The sequence below is a fragment of the Protopterus annectens genome, chromosome 6.part0, assembly GCF_019279795.1.
Source record: "Protopterus annectens isolate FY-2018-M chromosome 6.part0, PAN1.0, whole genome shotgun sequence".
NCBI classification, from domain to species: Eukaryota; Metazoa; Chordata; order Ceratodontiformes; family Protopteridae; genus Protopterus; species Protopterus annectens.
Genome location: NC_056737.1, coordinates 276624678 through 276648455, shown reverse-complemented (window position 1 = coordinate 276648455; position 23778 = coordinate 276624678). Strand labels below are relative to the sequence as shown.

The 23778-nt window shown below is 37.1% G+C and overlaps 1 protein-coding gene across 2 annotated transcripts in view; it reads left to right on the top strand.

Moving 5' to 3' along the window:
• TSHR (thyroid stimulating hormone receptor) overlaps window positions 1-23778 on the top strand; it is a 1235241-nt gene that overhangs the window by 941442 nt on the left and 270021 nt on the right. For both annotated transcript variants that reach the window (XM_044074034.1, XM_044074033.1), the window contains one exon: window positions 10043-10111. In XM_044074034.1, the coding sequence (XP_043929969.1) occupies window positions 10043-10111 (69 nt within the window). The remainder of the gene's footprint in view (window positions 1-10042; window positions 10112-23778) is intronic.

Sequence of the window (23778 nt, the reverse complement as noted above, 5' to 3'; positions counted from 1 at the left end):
GGAGCCCTGATCTTGTTTCCATGCAACGAGATGGTCCCATCTAGGGATGATGGGATACAATGGCACCCGAAGTGTCTTCCTTATGTCCAGTCTACTCCTTAATTTCATTTTGGTTGCTGTCATTGCAGAAAACCCCACTTCACAAAGATAGGATTTTGGAAATGTAAGCAGTGTTTTCAGTCTAGCAACTTTCTAAGTTTATAATAGCAATATTTAAAATCTGTTGGTATTATTTGTGCCTCTGTCCAGATTTATTGTGCAAGAAATTGAGAGCGGTCTACTTTAAAAGATCGATGTACCAGAGTATTGAAGACTGATTCATCGAGACGACATCACCAATCTTCACAACAATGAACTCCTGAAACAGTGAAAACTAAACTTGGGAATGGAACCACTCACACATATGCATACACACATTCACTTTTTGTTTCACTCCATGCCTAAATGTTTCTGTGCGGCCTGATACCAAATGATCCACGGCCCGGTACCAGTCTGCGGCCCAGTGGTTGGGGACTGCTGCTTTAAGTATTGCATTTGCTAGTAGACATTCTAAGTTCCTAAAACAATTTTTGTTAGCTTATGATATAATAGACGTTGCCACGCTGGAGGTACAAATATTATTCAGACACAGTAAATACTCACCTAGATTTTAAATAAAAATATTCTATAATTGATTTTTTTTCTGTTCAACAATGTTATGTTCTGATCCCTTGGATGTTTACCTCCATCCAAAATTATTATCAGATCATTCTGTTTTAGCTATACAAATTCAACTGATTAGTACATCAAGGCCAGAGTTTTGATATTTATGACGATAGTATTGAATTGCATATTATAATTAATTTTTGAGGTTTAAAGTCCAGCTCACTTGCAGTTTAACTTAAACCCAAGGTTTCTTTTCTTTCTACAGCATAGTTACAGTATGGTTTACTTATCAGGAATCAGTCTGTACTTATACAGAGTGAAAGTTTTATAAACTTTCATTGCCTTTCCTTTACTTGGAATGAAAGGAGGGAAAAGCCCTCAAATCTTTTTTATGTTTAACTTCTTGCATACTTTGGCAAAGGAATTTGCTTCCACCTGCATGATATACCACAGATACATGAAAGTCTGTATTTTTCCTTAGGGGTACTGCCCACAATCTGAGATCAGCAGGTGTTAGGGGCTACATCAAGATTTAAGTAATCCCGATGTTTACCCTCAGGCAGCTTTTAGTTTGAAGGTTCAGGTTTTGCAAGCCTGGGGGAGGATGTCACCAGTACTGCAAGAAATACTACTAGCATCTTCTCTGTGTCCTTTTGTACACTGCACCTTTCTGACAGGGACGTTGCATCACTTCAATGTGACATACAGTAGTGCTCTCATCGTGAATGATACACTGGTGTTTTTTGTTGAGAAAACATGCCCATTATTCCCTGCAAGGTTTTCATTTATGTACACTAAGAGTAATGAGATTCTTTAGCTCAGTCCATTATCAGATCAACCAATACCGCTCTCCATTTCCTGATTTTGCAGAATGTGCCTGTTTTGGCCCCTTTTGCCCTATCCCTCATGAAATATTTGATTTTCCAGGAAATCATTAGTGTTTCACACTTCTTATTGTTCAGAAAATGCATGTTGATGCAGCACCTGTTGCTCTATTAACTTTTAAATGAATTAGAGTAACACTTAAAAACTGTACGTGATTTTGGACCTTTCCCCCCAACACCCACCCACCCTTTCCCAGGCAAGTTTTAGCTTTGTCCAAATTTTTTGAGCAAATAAGTTGAGAGGTATGGATAAATCTGATCAGGCTAAATCAGCATTGTCTGTATTTGTCATTACTAGAATTCTGAATACTGGAACAAGATCAGGAAGATCAGTGTTTTAGTTTTATTTAGATAACTCACAAAATAATAAATATGTACCAGTTAAAGATTTTTCATTTCACTAATGCATGTTACTTAGACCAAATAATTCTGACAAAGTAGTCTATTTACCAATCAAGTTGAATGAAGAATTTGGCCTAAATATGACTACCAAATGTTGAGAACCTAGAACTTAGAGATCATATAAGAAGTTTATTAGATTGCCCTGCAACTTGAACCAAATTATTCAATGTAAAGTCTTTTATATGGCCTATTTATATTCAGAAAAAAATGGGAAGGGTTGCAGCACCCAAGAACTTATGAAATAAGTTTGATCATTTGGCTTCTTGTCAGCATGTGCAGCAGAGCTGCTCTAAAATAAGTATTTTTGGCTGAAATAAGTAACTTTTCACCAATTACTTCAGCAATAACCCACATGTGGGTGGGAATATATCAGGATTTACCCATGGCTAGTGTGATTTAATCATGAGGGTAAAGCCAGAGTGATTAAACCAAGCCAACCCTGGGTAAATCCTGATATATCCACACCCACAAGTGGGTTATTACTATTATACAATGACATTATTTAAGAAAGAAACTGCTTACCTTTCTTAAATAATGTCTTTGTATAACAGCACTATAATGTTCCTCAGTGTTGTTTCCTATTCTTCCTCAGTTTTTGATGTACTGTGCTTGCGTATGGGAGTTACATTCCCATGGTTGTACAGTACATCAGTGGTGTTGAAGACAAGCAAAGGACAAAAGAGAATTTCTGTTGCCTTTTTTTTTTTTGAATAGTAGCAATGTAGAAAAGGGAATCTCTGTTGAGTTTTACATGGAAGATTGAGGCAAAAATCTGGACATTCTGATAGTTGAGAGGTACGAGAATATGCCAAGATTTGTGGAGGGACAGCACACACACACAAAAAGAAAATCAGGTAAGTTTCTTTTCTTGTTTTTTTTTTTTTTTGAGAACAAACCTTCTTTTTTGTGCTTTTTTGTATTGGTAAATGCTCGATTTACACGGTCTCGCTGGTTGGGTTGTCCAATCAGAGTGCTCGATTTTGAATAACTATAACCTGTCGTGTATGTCACTGCATGTCACTAATGTTAAATCACCAACAGATCCATATATTTGATAATTATTTCATTTCAACCAGAAAATATCATTTGAAAATAAAATGTTTATTTTCTTGATCTCCCTAACTATGAAAAGACTAAAACTAATGATTTGCAATCAAGAGATGCAAAATACATTGTCTGTTACTAATTGGTGTTTGTTATTTTTAGAATCTGTATACTTTTGCTGATATTGTCCTATAGCTTGTATCTGCAGTCTGAGAAGAGGTTGGGGTATAGAGGTCTGATTCTGATAGTATTGTAGGTTTTTGTAGCTGTAATACACATGCATGTTTAAGGTATCTTACTAAGGTAATTAATTAAAAAAAATGTATATGAAAGTACTGTACTACATGACGCACCATGATTATGCTCTGAAGTTGGGGAAAAGGCTCCCTGTTTGTACTTTATCATCTCTAAATTTAATAATCAGCTCTTACCTGATGTGCAGGTCAGCTCAAAGTCTCACTCTCTTGTGCTCATCTTGGCTGCCTGGACTTACATCTGTCTGTTAGTTTCTACAGTCCCATCCAACCCATATCTTTCCACCCAAGGAACACCTGCATTTTATAAACTTAGCACTGTATAGAATTCATTGCCAATATCACATGATCACCGTCTTCAATTTTAACCAATGGTAAGACATTTTCTTCTTCTTCTGGCATTTCCCTTAGGGGTCACTGCAGTGGATCACCTGTCCACTCATGATTGGCAGTAGAGTTTTACAGTGTCGAGTTGTCAGCCCGGTGCCCAACCTTCCACAAAAGGCACACACGCATGCACTCACGCCTAGGGCAAATTTAGAGTGTCCAACCCACCTACAGCATGTCTTTGGAATATGGGAGGAAACCAGAGCACCCGGAGGAAACCCACACAACTGCAGGGAGGACATGCAGACTCGGCACAGAAGGCACCCCAGCCAAAGATCGAACTGGAGAACTTTTTGCTGTGAGGTGACAACACTAACTGCTGCACCACCGTGGCCACCCAATGGTAAGGCATTTTATAGAAAGTAAATAAAGCAAGAAATGTATAATTGTACTACCAATGTTTCAACATCTGTCATATGTATACTGCTTAGAGTCTGCTGCCTTTAGCATAAAATATCACCTGTTTTAAAAAGAAATATATTTTTACACTGCTGCGGCCTTTGTAAAAAACAGCCTGTTTAACTATTTTACTTCGTTGCTGTGGTTACATGTCAAGATAACAGCATCTTGGTACATATTAATAACAATTACAAAAATACTCTTTACTGTCTACCACTGTTACATCATCACCACAGGAGATTAGCTGACACTATCTTTTTACGCTTTGCACTCCTTAAAGATTAATTTCAAACCTCTTTTACTGGCACTTATCTGTGCTGGAAACATCAAGGCTAATCCTGGTTCTACTGCCTCACTGCTCAGTAAAGCATTATATTACCCCTTAAGCTATAAAATAAGTGTTAGGAATTTCCACCTAAACAGTAACAGCATCTGCAGTATCATTCTAGGCCTACAAGCTTGGATAGCTGATAACAGACCACATATCCTTGACATCACTGAAACATAGTTCAAACTATTCAACCACAAAACTGAATTCAACATCCTTAGATACATACTTTATAGGAAAGACTGCACTGATCAGCTAGAAGCAGGTATGAGATTATTAGTGTAGCACAACAGTAGGTCAACACTACATGAACAGTAGCTCTTAGACACTCCTAAAAGGGAAATGCTGTCTGTATCAGCTAGAAAAGGCAGAAAATAATGTCTCAGTTTTGGTTGTGACTGTATTAAACCTTTTACCTCCACTGTCACTAAACAGATCATGGACCAGCACTCACTTGACACAAAAAAGCAAGCAGTCCACAACAATTCTGATTGAATTCTAACCATTTTACTTAAAAAATGCAGAGCAAGTAAAAAATAGACAAGTCTTTGTTATCACCTTCCTGAGATCTGTAAAAGGCAGCACAGATTTTTTTTTAATAAAGAGACATTTAAAAATTAACCAGTTAATGGCTTTGTTTTAATACATTTTAATAGACATAGACTCTTTTAACTGAGATTTCTCAGTTGCAAATAACATTTTCCAACATAGTTCCCTTGTTTCTGCCTAGGCATTGATGTTACAATGCCTTTTGCTATCTAATAAATGTACTAATATTGGAAATGTAAATTGGCTACCTTTATTTATTTGTATATATCTATATAAGGCATAGTGTAGTGGTGCAAGTGGTAGCACACCCCCATTTGGTGCAGAAGGATCTGGGTTCAATTCCCACATCAGCTAGACTGGTTACTGATGCTGCAGTACAATATAAGGGGGGGTGCTGCATTCCTGATTATGTCATTGCTCAGATGAGATGATAAACCAGGTCTCATCTTCTCTAATTGGTGGATGCTTGTGTGGCTATAAAAGATTCAGCAACACCTATCAAAAAGAGTAGAGGTCTTTTATTTAACACAACATAAATAAAACATTATTTACATATTTACAAAATGTACATATTTACAGGCACACACACATCCATATGTATATATGTGTTTATGTGTATGTGTGTGTGTGTATATATATATATATATATATATATAGAGAGAGAGAGAGAGAGATACACACACATTTTATTTTTTTACTATTTATCATTTTTCTTATAAAATCCTCATTGTTATTCTTCCATAATTGATCCCCACTCTTTCTTCCACAACCATACTCTATTTTTTTGCATTATATCTGTAAAAATCTTTTTCCTGTTAAAAAAATGTCATTCAGTCTTTCATTCCAAATAACCCATATTACATAAAATACCCTTCTCACATATTCTTTCTTCTTGCTCTTATAATATCCATACATAATCATATTTATATCTATATTATGCCATTAATGTCATCAAAAAACTTTTCTTCACATTTTTTCCAGAGTTTCACCACTCTTTTACATTTAAAAAAACATTTTCTGGTGTCTCTTCCTCCTCACAAAATAACCACACTTTAATTTTTCTTTTTATATGGCGTATTCCCCTTTACTGATAATTTATTTATTACCAGTCTCCATTGATAATCCTGACAATCTATCGTGGTACAACATCTTTTCCTTACTTTAATGGCTTTAATCATATCTTCTGGTAAATTTCCCCATGGATTTACATAATCAAGTGTCATCACAACCTTCTATCTTTCTCTATAGCATCAATTTTTATTTCCCATGTAGTATTTTTCTTGATAATTTTAACTTCATTTACGTATTTTTTCTTTTTCGTATTCTCATCATCTCCCAGAATGTCCTGTACTTATTTTTAAACCTTTTCACTATTCATTTCTCATTCTCTTCCTTTACCCACTCTAATATTCTATACATGTTTAAAGAAGCAGACTAAACAATTGGATTTAGTAACCCCAGTTCTCCTTCATCTTCACTCATATACACCACACCTCTTCCCTGGGTTTAATCTTGTACCCCATATGAAAGAAAACTGCCAAGTAACAGACAGAAAATATATTAAAAAGTTTCCATTACCTTGATTAGCAATAATCGCAAATAGATTAATACTAAGCTAACTGACCATGCAAGCCATTTTAAACATAGCCAATTATCCCTTGTGAGACTCAAACCTTGCACCTTGTGTTTGTAAGGCAAACACCTTAACCATTAGGCCACCCTTCCAAATGGTCCAAATAAATTACTGGAAAGTAGGTTGTGGTGCTATATAAAATAAAAGTGACCAAATTTAATGACATGCCACTCCTGACTATTTAGTAAAAACACATGATTACGTTATAGCTTGCTTAGAATAATTAACAGGTTGATATCAAATAGGAACACGAGCAATTGTCCTGGCAACATATGTGCTTGCATAGATATTTTTATTCTCAGGCTTCTCTTCATTTTACTAACTTAAAGTGAACAACATTCAAGAGAGACTAAAACAAAAAAATGATATACAGATAATCTGACCTAATGATAAGTCTGTACAAAAGTAAAATTAATGGTCCAGAGTCATTAGCATACAGCGAATACTGAATGTTGATATTGCTAATGGTGTCTGATGCCAGACAGGAGTGTAAACATGTCTCTGTATAAGAGCAACTTAAACAATTATATTCCTGAACTTATCTTCACCAAACAAGCTATAGACAAATAGCTTTCAAATGAAAACAAAACACATCATATCTAAACAATCTGATGCACCACTACGCATATTCAAATAATAAATCATACAACCACACATTGATATAGCACTCTGATGCAATCATCAACTACTGTGATAATTCAAACAAATAAAATAAACCAATAAATAAAATGTAACTGCTTTCTTGGCTTATTCATTTTTTTATAATATTAATTGTATTGCTTATGCAAATATGAGTCAGAGAACTGTTATTACATAGATAAGCCACAAAAAAAAAAAATAAATATATATATATATATATATATATATATATATATATATATATATATGTGTGTGTGTGTGTGTGTGTGTGTTCCCATCATTTTGCCAAACTTCCATTTGGTCAACAAGTGCAAAGGAGTGGTGCTTAATATCAAAGGTACAGATAGCCAAATGGTCAAAATGTCAAGGGAATGCTTCATCAAGAAAAGTGAGTGCGGCTAGAGGGATTGGGAATGTTTGTGCATGTGTGTTAGAGTCAGGGTTAGGGTTGGGGTAGGTGAGGGGATAGGTTTTGTATATTTGTGTGTGAGTGTGTGTATTTTAGAGTAAGGGTCAGGTTTAGGTAAGGGGATAGATGTAGTTAGTGTGTGTTTGTGCATGTTTGTGTTTCTGAGTTTGTCTTATATAGTGGCAGTGTTATAGGAAGGTTTTTATTAATGTAAAGTGTAGGGTTAGGGTTAGGAGAAGTGACAGGGTTAGGATTAGCACACATTACTAAGGTGGTGTAGGCAGCATAACATTGTTGCTATTCAGACAAATTTGCAGCTAGTGTTATGTGGGAGGGTTAGTTGAAGATTGGAAGAGGAAATTCTTTTTCTTTTTCAGTCTTATGTACTTTCAATATTTATGTCGGTTGGTCTTCTGTGTGTTGAAACTTCTTAATGCCATTTTTTAAAACATGACATTAAAAATGTTGAATCATTTAGAAGACAACTATATATATATATGCGTGTGTGTGTGTGTGTGTGTGTGTGTGTGTGTGTGTGTGTGTGTGTGTGTGTGTGTGTGTGTGTGTGTGTGTGTTTGTGTGTGTGTGTGTGTATAAATGACAACAAATGACAAGTCATGCTGCATTAGCAATATATCACATTTGAATTTATTTATTTATATTTGCTTTCCAGAGTAGCACACCGATCATAATGACCTTTTAGTTATAGTTTTGGTGAAATATATCACAATGATGATACAGTCCACAAACAAGAGTAAATAGTACAAAAACAGTAGTAAAAAGTAATATTTTCTCAGTATGAAAATACCAGAGAAGGCATTAATATTGCTGCTGAAATATTATAAAAAAAGATAAAGTATGCAAACAGTAGTACATAATTCTGAAAAACAAATGTAGATTTATCCATGCCTGCCTCTGAAGTTTTGCCACATGTGCTTGCCCCATGACTAAAATACACTATGTATGGATAAATCCCTGAAAAGGGCACTCTAGATATACCATACTGCTGTAACACATTGTGAATAGGTATGTGATACGAATTTCAGAGCAATGAAATAACGTCAAGCAGGAGAAAGCATAATAAAATGACTGAAAAAATGTGTCAGCAGATGCATGGAACAAGAGGAATGCTAGGGATCAAATAATCTTTGGATTAAAATATATAAATGTACAGTGAGCATGTAGTAAATTATTATTAAAATATGATAAATACAGGTTTAAGCAATCTATATAATCTTAAATACATACTAAGACATATACATGAGAGAGAGAGAGTAGTAGTAGGTACATACACATCTGATGGATTCAAATGGGAAGTGAAACCTGGGTTATTGTGTACAAAAGTTGTTCAGAATACCAACGAATTGAACCACGTATGCCAGTTTTCCTCATATAAACTGGCCAATATTGGAAATAGCACATTTCCTGACAGAAAGATGACACTGTGGTCTAAGGCAGATGGGTGCATTGTCATGTGATCTTAACCCATAATGAAAGTACTCCTATGGAGCTTAGCTGCCAGTGTGTGACATAAGTATAATGTACAACTTTATGGAAGTTTTTGCACTGGAGACTTTGATAGGAAACTATCTCACAAACTGGTGGGCACCCTCACTGGCAGAGGTTGATGCTATGGGGGGGGGGGGGGCATAGGAACCCAAAATTTCAATAAATCAACATATCCTGCTAGATATTGTCTAATGTATGCTTGTATCTGGACACAGGCACAGAGCAAACAGTAACAGATAATAATCCAGTTTAGATAAGTGAATGTTTCTGCCAACTCTATTTCTGCCTTCCAAAATAAGAAACCTTATACCTCTGTATACAGGTTTTAGTTATGCAGTAATACAGAGTCAGTCTGATGGGCAAAACTCCTTGGTGGGTCAAGACAACTGCAATAAGAGCTAAGAAAGCCATAACTCTACAGATCATGTTAGATACTGTGGTTAGTTGAGGTCATTGCCCAGCTAAACTTTTCATTACAGCAGCCTACTGTGAAAACCAGAGTATACATCTCTAACAGTACTGTGACACCTAGTTTATCTGTCTTGAAATTATTGCATCTGATGTTAGAACGCACCGTTTCCATACTTACTGCTTCTTTCCTGTGCCTTCTTATCCCTGTTTCTCTGTCAGGGTAGAGAAAACAAAGTCATTACTATTTTCTATTAATTGTGTGATGTTGATATAACTGTATACATTGTAAAATAAAATAAACCCAACTGTATTAGATTACAAATTCTAAATGTCTGCTGCATAGAACTGTATATTCAGTATAGAATTTAGTATCGGTTTGAAAGTGCTATGCCTTCAGTTCATCAGTGCTGAATCTCCTGCAACATTTCTGCTTGATTCATTGTATAACACGAACAATTTGTAGTGTAGGTGAATATGTTAGATTTTTTTGTTCATTGTCATTGCTTTATGTGTTAACAGCTAACTGACAATGTTTTTATTTATTTGCAGAAAGTTATACAACAATGGATTTACAGCAGTTCATGGACATGCTTTCAATGGAACCAAACTGGATGCAGTGTGAGTCTGACACACTTTGTTTTGGGTTACAGAATTATATAAAATACTTCTGTCTTTTTAAAACAGATGATATTTACCTAAGGCTAAGTAGAAAATCACACCAAATACTTTTTGAGTTATTAATTTGTGTCTGGGCAGTGACATTTGCTATTTAGAAATACAAACAATTTGCTGCAGGTTGCACTGTGTAGATATTCTAGCACTGATTACACCTCAGGTAGCTGAGATTTGATTAGCAGCTCAGATACCAGAAGAACCAGCTAATTAGAAATGTGAGTAACGGTCTAACACTGACTCACCCATCCCAAGGGAAGGGTGTAGACAGAGTGTTGCAACCAGAATACCACCTGGGGAAGGTCTAGAAATGCAGCATTTGCAACTAGAGATTCTGGGGCACGTGTACCTGCCAAGGAGTGCTAATGTACTACAGCAGGAATCATCAGTTCATAGAAGCATACACTTGCACAAGGTTCAAAATAGCAGGTAGTAAAACACATTTTCTGGCCAGCTGAGGAGGTCTTTTTTAATTACATTTTATTGAGATAAAAAAGCAAGGCAAGGTAAAAAGGACAGGAAAGCATGGAGAAAGAAAGGTATGATACACATCTGATAGGTATTAAAAGCATTTATAACACAGTCTGCCATTCCAGAAAAAATAAGATACATTTAACAAGAACATTGATTAACTAAAATACTTTAATATTATCTTACAGAATTTAAATACTGCATTTACACAATCTAAGTACTTAAGTTTCTTAGCAGTATCCTCTAAAAATCATCTATTCTTAATCATTTAGATCAAATAGAATAAAAAGAGACAGAATTAACAAAAACATTGATAAACGCTGTAACATCCTCTTATAAAACCTAAATATTATTCTTAAATAACAGTGTCCTCCATTTAACTATTAACGATTTTGATGAAATACAATATAGTTTAATTTTAGCCAGATTGCTGCAAACAAAAATCTGTTCCTGAAGACTATGCTGATCATTCACTCGTTTAGAGTTTAGTAATGCATATTCTTAGCAAACGCATTAATAATCCAGAGCAATCTAGCATGAGGTCTGTAGGAAGAGGGATATCAAATAATGTATAGATTTTGTTAAATATGATTATGACCTTCATTCCAAAAAGATACAAGTTTAGGGCATGTTGAAAACATGTGACCCATCTCCTGTAGTTCCATCTGAACATCCCCAAAAATTATCAAATAAATTCTCTCCATTTACAGATACATTTTTATGAATGTAAAATGAGAAATGCAACATTTTCTAGGTAGTTCATTCTAAAGAAGGAGATGAAGTAATAACTGATGATACAAAAAATAGTTTTTTTCAAACTCACTAGAAGATATCCATGTACCAGAAAGACTGAAAACTGTATCCCAAAACATATGAGGAAAAAATACATTGTACCTCTAACACTCATATAAATATTAGAAATAGAATAATGTTTCAGATTATTGTCTTTTAAAATCTTCATCCAAGTATCTGCTGCAGGAGTTTCTAACCAGGGGAACATCTTAATGACACATAATAAATCTCCCAGCTGCTGCTGGGTGATGCCCGTGATCTGCAGTTCCTGCCTTTCTCTCCCAGTGCTTTAGAATTCCAAAAGTTAGCACAAATGAATATGACAATATGGGTTAAGAGTTTATTATAATAGATGGGGGCCAAGAATTGTGTGTGTGTGTGTGTGTGTGTGTGTGTGTGTGTGTGTGTGTGTGTGTGTGTGTGTGTGCGTGCCTGCGTGCGTGCATGCGTGTGTGCGTGTGTGTGCGTGTGTGTGTGTGTGTGTGTGTGTGTGTGTGTGTGTGTGTGTGTGTGTGTGTGTGTGTGTGTGTGTGTGAATAAATCCAAGCAAAAAATATCCAGCACACAAAAACTGAGTCTTGTAGGGTTTTATTAGGCTAAGCTTAATAAAACCCTATAAGATTCAGTTTCTGAGTGCTAGACATTTTTTGCTTGGATTTATATATTTTAGCCTGAGTGCTTTTTTCATTTGCACCATTTGTGTTTCTTCTGTCTCTCTCTCTCTCTCTCTCTCTCTCTCTCTGTCATACACACACACGCACACACACACACACACACACACACACACACACACACACACACACACACACACACACACACACACACACACACATTTATAGATATATAGATAGATAGATAGATTACTTCATGATAATTATCTGTAACAGCAATGTAGTATGGGGCCTACTGGAAAGACAGTCTTTTGTAATCAAATGGAAAATGCCAAATCCCACTTGTCAAAAGTGTGTGATATTACGATAAACATTTGTTCCAGCTGAAGTTGCTAAATCATTAATGGCACAATATTCAAATACACATAGTTATCCAGGTGTAGTGGAACAGTGCAATACATACAGCAGTCTCACTGACCTCCTTATCTATGCAATGTAGTAACTGCACAATGTCTGCATCCCTCCAGAGATAAACTCGTTGTAGTGTCAGGTGAAGTGTCTGGTCCATCCACAGATATTCTCTGGTTGAACTGCAATGAATGAGCAACAAATCTAGTACCAAACTCTTATCATATATTCTAAAGTAAAACTAACCTGCAGGAATATTCACATCACAAAAGTCTTGACTAGTGTCTTGGGTCAAACTTAACTGTGGTCTTTGTGTTACCCATAACTTCAGCTTTTAAGATTGATTTTCTTGATATTCATTTCATAAGTGATGCTACTAGAGGAACATTAATTAGCACCATCCGCAGAAAAGAAACATACACTAATATGTTGCTGCATTACAACAGTTGCCATCCAGTACATCAAAGGAGGGGTTATGGTGAAAGTGCAAATGTTGAGACTGTCTCGCCTTATCAGTGATGATTAATTTTTCAGGAAAGAGATTTTTACTCTTAATTGGAATGTTGAAGAATAGGGGGTACCCATTGGGTTTTCTCCTTAAAGTAAAGAAAGAAATTATGGTGAAAAAGGGGTACAACATTTAAGCCAATCTTAAAAGCTGAAGTTATAGGCAACACAGAGACCACAGTTAAGTTTGACCCACATGTATTGGTGTTGCAATATAATGAAGAAACATCAAAATTAGTGGCTAGTATCAGCAGATTATGGGAATTACATTTTGATATTGAAATGAAAGAGAAATTAGGGACTCAACTTAGAGTAGTGTTTATTAGGGGTAGAAACATCAAAAATATTTTGGAGAGAGGTGTTAGATCACATAGAATGCATAGATCACTTAAGTATAAATGTGGTGTGTGCGAGGTCTGTAAGAACATCAATGATGCTACTAGTGCTGCTGTAGGAGGATTTGAATGCACCATAGGGTGCCCTGGTAGATGTAATTGTAACACTTGTATGGTAGTTTACTTGGCCACATGTTTATCCTGTTCAGGATTATATGTAGGGAAGACTATCAGGAGACTACAAGACCACATAATTGAACATCTAAGGGACATTAAAAATAAAAATACACACAATGCTTTATATTTATACACTTTGGAGTGTCCGAACTATAAAACATTTGTATTTTTTGTCATCGACACGATTCACACCAGTGTAAGGGGTGGCAATGACAAACTGGAATTAGAAGTAAGGGAAGCTAGGTGGCAGTTGAGACTGAATGCTTGTTGCAAACCTGGATTAAATGACTTTATTTCCATTGCCCCCATTTTAAAGCAAAGGGCTGCAGTGGTTTCAGCTGCTGCTACAATGATACTTTTTAAACTTATTGCTGACTGTTTTCACTACTTTTCAAGTTTTCTTTTTTAAAATATTTAGTAACAATAGCAGTTCACAGTTCCCGTGTTGATTTATATATTAAAGTTTTTATTGCTCATGGTTTTAACTTTAAATGAAGGTTTGATTAAGTCAGGGTTAAATTGATTTGAGTGAAGGGTCAATTGAATTACTGAAGTGTTAGTTAGACTATATAATACCAATATGGTTTGTCTGCATTGACTCTGAAGAAGCCATTTGAATGTTACAGCAAAAGTATTTAGTCTGACTGGTGTTTAATAAACTATTTGGTGGTATTCGACTGCCTTGGTGGCTCTTTATTTATTTATTTATTTATTTTTGTTGTTGTTTCTCAGTTTGTATAGTAATTTGGTTAAGGACATTATTAAAAATAATTGGACATTTTTAAGGCAAATAATATGATTTCCAAAAAAAAATGTGGATGAAACGTGAAACAAGGTTGTAAAGGGGCAGTTTGAGAAGTGGACTTAATGAAAGAATGAAGAGAAAGACCCAAAAATGTGGTGCCTGTAATCAATGTCCTAATACTTTATTGGGGGACAAAGTCGTTTTGCAGAACTTAAATGGTAGCACCATTACAACCCATAGTGGTAACTGCAACAGTAAAGGCTTGGTATGCATTGCTATATGTTTGAGCTGTCCAAGCTTTTATGTGGGTAAAACACAAAGGACATTACACAAGAGAACTTATGAGCATTGTTATGACATTTCTAAGAAAAAAATACACAATGCTTTCTTAGTAGGGTGTAAAATATTACAAAATTTAAATTTACCATTTTAGAAACGGTCTTCCTGACTTGGGGAAGTGGGGGGCCTGGGAAAATAAACTTGAGTACAAGTCATTGCTTTAGAAATTTAGATTACATTCCACCACCCCACTTGGGTTGAACTGTGATGCCCCAACACTGGCCCAGTAATCAAGGAGCCTCAATCCTCATCACTGGCAACAGTGGGGGACGTACACACTGGGGGGATGACAAGTACACACACAGTAAAGTGCAATTTCCCTTAAGATCACACAGAGATCACAGTCAGTCTGGGACTGGTTTCTCCCTCTTTCTCCAGACTACCAATAGAACTCCCTACTGGCACAGCTATAGAGTTGAGTCCTTAGCCGGGGTTCCAAGCCAAGTCCTCCTGACAATCTTTCTGTCCAACCAGTGCTTTGTGTCCCTGCCCAAGTAGCTGACACACACATACAAACACACACACACAACACACACACACACACACACACACACACACACACACACACACACACACACACACACACACAAACACAATTTTAGATTTTATTTATACATAAACACAAATGGGAAAGGCTGATACAAGTTTTCTAGCTATGCACCCTTCTACCCAGATTATAAGGAAGTTACCACTGCCACCAGAAACCCTTATCAGTGATTTTAAGGCCCTTAAGAAAGGGTGTCCAATCCAACTGTGTAATGGTGCTATTAATCCAAATGTTAGTTGTCCATGAGCAAGGGTATTTAGGAGTGGCCTGTACAGTGTCACCAAATAGCTATGTAAGTACTCTAAGAGCTTAAATATCTCTAAACAGACCAGCCACAATTAAAATGTTTAAATATATTTAATAATAAATAATAAAAGAACAAAACAATACTCAGTAAGTAATCAGTTATATCACAGTTCAAAATCACAGGAAATATTTAAAACAATGTTGCAGGACAGTCTCAGATAAATAAAGAAAACATCTAAGCTACACTTTACTATATTTCTGTTTGAATCTAAAAGAGTTACTATGCCCTAAAAACTTACTTACAGCAGGGCAAGTGCAGAAGGTGGTGATGAGTGGATGTTCTTGTTAGATAAAAGACAAAATACAAAATGCACAGTCTCTCTCTGAGACAGTTCTTAAATTAATATCAAATATTGCTGCTGGACTAGCTTGGATGACATCACTTTCTCTCACCTGACTTTAGCTCCCAAGCTAAACCCCCTTTGTCAGAATCTAACAGAATTTAGCATCTCTCTGTGAAATATACATATCCTTCAGATGTTTGCAACTGCTAGGAAACATAAAACAATAAAACACTTACAAAACAATGCAGAAGGCACCCTAATTCTAGACATCCTGTCACATTGCTGCATTGAAACTAACTTTTATGATGCAATATTTATTTATTTATTTTACATTTGTTGACCGGGATAGTCTGACTGGATATATGTCCATTTTCAGCGGAGGCCCGGGGAGAAATGCTCCAAGCTAATAATACACATTGAACATTTAGTAAATGCTAGTTTCAAGCAGATTACATTCATAAACAATACCAGCATTTAGCACATATAGTACTAACTTATTATAAAAACACTTTACAAAACATAACATTATTTTCAAAGTTATATATACATAACATTACATTCAGGTTTAAGACACATTGAGCAGCAGTTATACAATTGACCCTTCCTGAAATGGTGTGGTAGAAAAAACTTAGAAGTAGTTGAAGGTAAGACACCTAAGTAATAGAGAGATCACTAGTCGGGGTTAGTGCAAGGACATAACCAATGAGTTTTGAAGTATTTCTTGAGTTTGTTTTTGAATCAAGTTAATGAGGGTTCTAGGGTCAAGTCATCTTGGAGCCTGTTCTATGTTTTTCCAACAGAGTTGGCAAACAGAGAGTCCCCAGCTCAGTAGTTGGATTTGTATGTTTGAACTAGGAGTCTAGTGGAGGATCGCAGTGGCCGGGTGCTGGTGTAGGGGCTGATAATATTTTTTAGTGCAGGTGTATTTTCTGATTGGTAAAGGATTTTATGTGCCACTATTAGCTGGTTGAACTGCAGTAGGCTAGGCAGTTCAAGCCATCCTAGGCGATTTAGGTTGTGACAGTGGTGTGTCTGATAGGCTGTGCCAGTAGCAAATCTGAAAATGTGGTTATAGCAGGATGATAATTTATTAAGATCGGTTTTGTTTAAGTTGGAGAATAGAGGTGAGGTGTAGAGAAGAGTTGATAGTAGATGAGAATGGGCAATTGCAGTTCTAGCAAGTGGGGTAAGGAAAGGTTTGATTATGTAAAGAGAGCCAAGTTTTTTATTAATGGTTTTAATAGTTTGATATGCGCATCAAACTTCAGGTTGCTATCAACTATGACACCCAGTAGTTTAGTTTGGGCTTCTGGGGAGATGATAGTGCCATTGTTAGCGGTTATATTGAAGGATGGCAGGGGGGTCCTGTGTGTGGGGGAGAAGAGGAGCAGCTTAGTTTTGTTGGGGTTTACGATTAGATGTTGATCGGAGAGCCATGTTTCCACTGTATTGAAGGTATTTGGGGTTAATGTGACTAAAGCAGCTGGTAAGATGTCAGAACAAGTTAAGGTGGAGTCATCCGCATATTGAATGCAGGTAGCATCTGGAATGACTGAGTGAAGGTCGTTGATAAAGGTGGAGAAAAGAAGGGGTCCTAGTATCGAGCCCTGGGGGACTCCTAATGTGATGGGTAGGCGAGATGATAGCTTGTCCTGCCATAGGACTGCCTGTTGCCTGCCCTGCAGGTAGGATTGAAACCATTGGAGTGCATGGTTGTTTAAGGAGAAGGCCTTCAAGGTATTTATAAGCATTTTGTGGTCAACTATGTAAAAAGCCTTGGATAGATCTAGAAAGAGTGTTGATGATAGTTTGTTATTATTGCAGTTGTGGTTAATGATATTACAGAAAGACAGGAGGGCAGAAGTAGTACTGTGGTGTGGCTTAAAGCCATGCTGAAAGTTGGACAACAGCTTGTTCTGTGTGAGGTAGTGCATGAGCTGTATGTGTACACACTTCTCCATAATTTTAGCTAGAGGTGACAGAATAGCTATGGGTCTAAAGTTTGACAGTTCAGTGGAACTGCCTCTTTTATGGAAAGGTATGACATGGAAGATTTTCCATATAGTGGGTACAGTAGCTTCAGATATAGCTCTGTTGATCAAGATTGAGATGGGTTTATGCTATGGTGTCAGCAGCCTTTTGCAGATAGTCTGCTGGAAGGAGGTCGGCAGCCAGGGTGGTGGGTCTTAGTTTCTTAAGTAGGGCATGAATAAATTGAGTAGAAACAGGTTGGAAGGTAAAGTATGTTTGGCTACTGGGTGTGGCTGCATTAGAATTATAGCTACTGGGAGAGAGTTGGCTGGCTAGAGACTGGATAATCTCTGTGAAGAAGCTGTTGAAGTTATTAGCAATGTCTACTGGGGATTTTTGTTGGGAAGCTGAGGGGGGGGTGGTTTGGCCTGGGTGGAGTAGTTTGTTTATTCCTGCCCAGAACTTTTGAGGTTTGTTTTGGTGTTTTTGCAGTAGATGGTAGTGGTGGTTCTTTTTGTCTAAGGTTATGGATTTTTTGGTGTCATTCCTTAGCTGTCTGAATCTTAGTTGATCAAGTGGGGCTTTTGTTTATCGGTAGGTGGCCTATGCTTTGTTTCTGAATTAAATTTTGGTTTTGGTATCTTTAGAAAGCCATGGTGCAATATTAACTTTGGTTCTAATAGAGTGGCTGGGAGCATGGGAGTTAAGAATAGCAAGGAATTTAGTGTTAAAGTATGCTACTACTTCATCTAGGGGGAGACATTTTAGTACTGACCAGTTGCATGCCTTAAGTTCATTTTGAAACTTGGTGAGAATAAAATTCTTGTTGTTTCTTAATGTTCTATAGGTGGGTTGGTAGGAGCAGTCTACTTTGAGCTTGATTACATAGGTGAGACAGTGGTCACTTAGATCATCAGGCAAAGTGCCTGATTTATAGGATTGAAGATGGGTATTGATGAGTATCCAGTCTAGGGTACATTCCTTGTTATTGGGGTTTTCTGTCCTGGTGGGGGAGGTTATGATTTTAGTAAATCCATAGAGGTTTATGTGGGTTGTGGGTGTTTCATAAGAGCAAGTGTTCCAGTCAATGTTGAAATCCCCAAGAACAATTGTTTCTTGGGGGTTAATAATAAAACAATTTAATTTCAACTATTTTCTCTAAACCTTTTCAAGTTAACCTCCTGAGTTCCAGTTTCCATTAAACACATACAACTAAACAGTCACAATAGTGCAAGCACATTCCTGTTCTATTCCAACAGGGCATGCTGTGGTTACATTTTAGCTCAGTACTTTACACACAGTTCTGTATAAATTGTATCAATATTCACAAATGACATAAAATTATTTACAAAATTCCTTATAGCTGGGGCTGGCAGTGTGACATGAACGAATACATTTCTATTACCCCATTCTTAAGTTATGCGCTGCTAAACTGTAACACCATACTGTTTGTTGAAGAAAATGTTTTCTTTTAAGTCTATTGTAAACATTTTTATTGTCACTTCATGAGAATGTATTTGCATGAGATTTGAAAAAGAACAACATCCATCATATTATTCATTATTAAATGATATTTTAACACTATTGCGAATTTATGCCAGCTTTTTTGCATTATTTATTATTTTTATGACATATTATTAACTGACATTGGCATAACTCTTAACTTATTTAGGTATTTGGATTTTTATGATATGGATTTTTAACATCATTCTTGTTACTTAATAACTACTTAGGCTTTAGTTTTTTGAACAGTTGATCAAAATGTATTGTAAAATAATGTATACATACATGAAATTGTATTATGAGTTAATTCAGAGTTTTAGGGTACTACGCCTTTAAAGGCATCATATTAGTTTACATAGACAATTATATAAGAGAAACATTTATGAGGTTTAGTTGTTCTGGTGAATTCCCTTTTTATGTTACAGATAGGACGAAAGTACTTAACCTATTTATGTATTCATATTTTTGTGTTTGGCTAATAAATGTTGATTTATCAAAGCAGACACATCCTCAAGCTCTTCTTGTGTAATCAATTTCAAGTGAGCAGTGATTTTGGCTACTTAAGGGTGGCCACGGTGGTGCAGCAGTTAGTGTTGTCGCCTCACAGCAAGAAGTTCTCAGGTTCAATCCTCAGCTGGGGTGCCTTCTGTACGGAGTCTGCATGTACTCAATGTGGTTGCATGTGTTTCCTCCGGGTGCTCTGGTTTCCTCCCAAAGACATGCTGTAGGTGGATTGGACACCCTAAATTGGCCCTAAGTGTGAGTGCATGCATGTATGTGCCTTTTGTGGAAGGTTGGGTGCTGGGCTGGCAACTTGACACCATAAAACTCTACCTCCAATCATGAGCAGACAGGTGATCCACTGTGGCGACCCCTAACTGGGAAAAAGTCGAAAGAAGAAGTGATTTTGGCTATTTCTTGTTGTTTTGCATGCCGTCCAGTCTTTTTTGGTTTATATTCTGCTCTTGGATGTTGGACACTTTGGCCGGTCAGTTCTGTCTCTTTAGTTTCCATTGTGGAATGAACACTACAGGCGTTCTTTTCCCCTCTCCTAACAGACATATTACATTTGGCATATGTATCTTAACTGACTCTGTCATGTCAAATTCTGATACGCAAAATGCTAGACAAAGCTAAGCTCCCACTATCATACATGGAGATCAAACCTCAGTATCAGTGTGCCGCTGTTTATTTACAGTTAATGTCAAACAAACTTAGTAGCAGAAAATATAGGTGTGGAGTTTTAATGATTCACACAACAGCTTTTTTTGAGTAATTTTCAGCTGCACATAGGAGAATTAACTACCATTATTGTGGTGGCACTCATTCAGCATATTCTGTAAGAAAATAATTAAAGACATACACAAAAAAACATCACCATACACACTGCGAAACTAAGAAATAAAACTAGTTTGGTTTACTTCCTCAGGATAAGAAATACTTTTTATTGCTGAAACTAACACACAGGGACCAGTAAATGTTTTCATTCTTGTAGAAGTGTTCCATGATACTTGTCTAAAATCTTACCACAAGTAATATATAAAAATCACATGTTTGAGTCACCTGATCTCAAATATTCAATAAACTACGTTAGATACTACCTAAGTCTCTAAAATCGGTATAATAATGACTTTGCTTTTAAAACACATTTAAAATTAAGAGCTTCATTTAAAGCTGACAATATGGCATGTTTAAAAATGGATTGCCAGTAATATTTCCTATAAAAAACTGTGTTTTGCAAGTCCACTTCCCTTATATCTATTGTAACATTCTCCAGAAATGTGAAAAATGAGTTTCTTAAAACACAGACATTTTGAATTATGACTATTGAAGGCATTGTTAGGCATTAGTCCTGTTTCACTAATGCAAAATGCCCCACAATGAGTGCATTAGGCTACATAAACTATAGGGTTTTTTTGTAAATGTAGTTACCATGGAGATAAAAAGTTCTATTCAAATAAGGACTAAAATAATGGTAACTATTAGAAATATACTTGCCTGCCTGAAGACATGTTGGAGTTATAAACCTTGACATAAGGCTCCATAAGTACCTATCAGAAGGCAGGCCAGGCAGTATTCACCAGTCTTTCCAGCAGTGTGGCAGCAACAGGACCTGCAGTGACCACCTTGGCATCCCTCAGTAGTGAACCACATGGCAGCAGGCTTCCAGTAGGAGCCACACCACTCCTATCCAGATGGCACTGTGGATAGTATATGGCAGTGCTGGTAAAGAAGCAATATCTAAACCACATCTAAGGGCCCTGACATGCACCCAATGGCAGTGTGGTGTTACACAGTGGAAAATGATGCATGCAGTGTAATATAAAGTAAATGGTCAAGTCACACTGTAAATCAGATGTCTCCCCTTGCTCTGCACACATAGAGGCTGGTGAGCGGCCCAACCATCAGCATTTGCACAGATGACTAGGGACAAATGACAGTCTACACTAGGCAGGGTGGGGACCAGAAGTCAATGAAGGTGGAGAAGGGGTCATGGTGATGGGCTGCTATCAGTGTTAAATATAATTTCCTCAGTTGGGTGAATGGGGGTACCACTATGAGACCTTTCAGTTGGGTAACTACAACAGGGGAATATGGGAAAGACATTCTGGAACCCTGCGGCACAGGGCTAATGTTGTGAAATTCATATATGCCTGTTGGAGAACAAGACCTGCATGGTGATCATTCATGAAGTGGCCCTCCCTCAGTAGCCCTGTTTGGCTGACCCTGCCATTGTATTGGCTATAACAGTATCTAAATATGACATGTGCATGCTATGTATCTTGCAAAGGATATTCTATGAATCCACCAGGGATATACAAATACATATAGCAATGGGCCATACTGTGCTGCTGGACACTGATGGAGGCACTGGTTAATATCCCCAAGAAGGTAATCATTGTAGTGATGTGTCCCACCATTGAGTGCACACAGCTGAGCATAGCATTCTGGATGACCTCCACTGCCTCCCGAAGCCATGCACAGCACCAGGCATCTCCATTTCCATGTGTATCTCTGGATGGTGCCAAGATTACAGCTTTGCAAATCTGTCAGCTTCAGCAGAAAGTTGCACATGACAGGGACAAGATGGGATAGTTGATGATGCCATGTCACACCTATAGCCTGTTATATAGTGGGCATCTGGTTATTAGAGGCAGTGCAGTCATCTTTCCCTGCTGTACCACCACTATCAGTGGTCATGATTTAGCTGAAATGTGATACCCTGTCTAGAATAGGTAATCAGTTTATTGACAGAGTGTACATGAGGCTGGTCTACACAGTAATCCCAGCCAGTGAATGTATGCCCACTTAGGAGTGAGATAGTGTCAGTGTGCCCTGGAACTATGATTCAGTGTACCTGTTGCATCATCATCATCATCAGGCCCTAGCAGTGGAATGGTTTCAGCCTGTTGTTGTTTCCCATCCTCTACAGTATCAGAATATTGATAGTGTGCCCTGTGGATACAAATACATAACTAGGTCAATCCACATGCACCAAGCCCCATGATATGTATGCTACTGACAGATGCAGTCCCACAACCAAGTCTGAAACACCTACTTGTTGCATCAGTTTCTGGCTTCTGTACACCTGACACCCTTATGAAGACAGAGAAGATGGTCAGCACATTTAATGGTGTGTGGGTTTACTCACAATGGCAATATGCCTCTTGCAGTCTGGATGCATACTTGCCTGGTCTTCATGAGAGATATGAGGCATTTGGCTTTTCCTGGAACTTGTGCTGACACTTACTGGTATGGCACCTATCCCATCAGCATTGTCACTGGTGAGTGCTGACTTTGATGGAGGACTAGCACCTGTGCCATCAGTTCTGTTTCATGTTGTTTGCCTTCTGTGAGACCATTTTTTACCATGTTGTTCACATGCTTCTGACACTGACGTATGTTGTGGTTCCTCCCATTCTCCCACAATTTTCCATACATAATCACTTAAAGGCATGTGGGTTCCCCAGTCTTGAACATCCACTGATCATATGTCGTGACTGTCTGTAGCAAAATGTCATGTTCTGCAGGGATAAGCCATTCTCCAAAATTTGGAACTCTATTCACCAACCCATTCTTTTCAAAGCTAACCCCTCCAAATTCAAAACTCTTCTCAAGGCCCATTTCACTAAAAACTGGCTGTGCTCCTGCTCAACACCAAGCTGACCCCTCAGTATTTTTTAGCACTATTCATCCTATATTATTCCTCTCTAATGTTTATATTCCCTGACTCTCTCCTTTAGAACCTATCTCCAGCTTATTTCTGTAAATTTTTATTCTAATTGTTTAATTTGGTGAGGCTACCACCCCACCCTACCCCTCCCCTAAGTAAAAATACAAAATGTTTTAATTTCTTATGTTTTGCATTCAAACCCAACAATTATAATGTGTAATATGTGTGACTAAACATATTTACTGCATTATTTGTAATCTGTTGTTTGTTTTTTCATTTGTTTCAACTCAATTGTATCACTTTTTCCTATGTAACCTATTTTTTTACATTCTTTTGTAACACTGTTGCTATGAAACTTAGAGTTTTTCTCCCAGGGCCTCCACTGAAAACGGGCTTTTTTGGCTCAGTTGGACATTCCTGGTAAACAAATGTAAAATAAAATA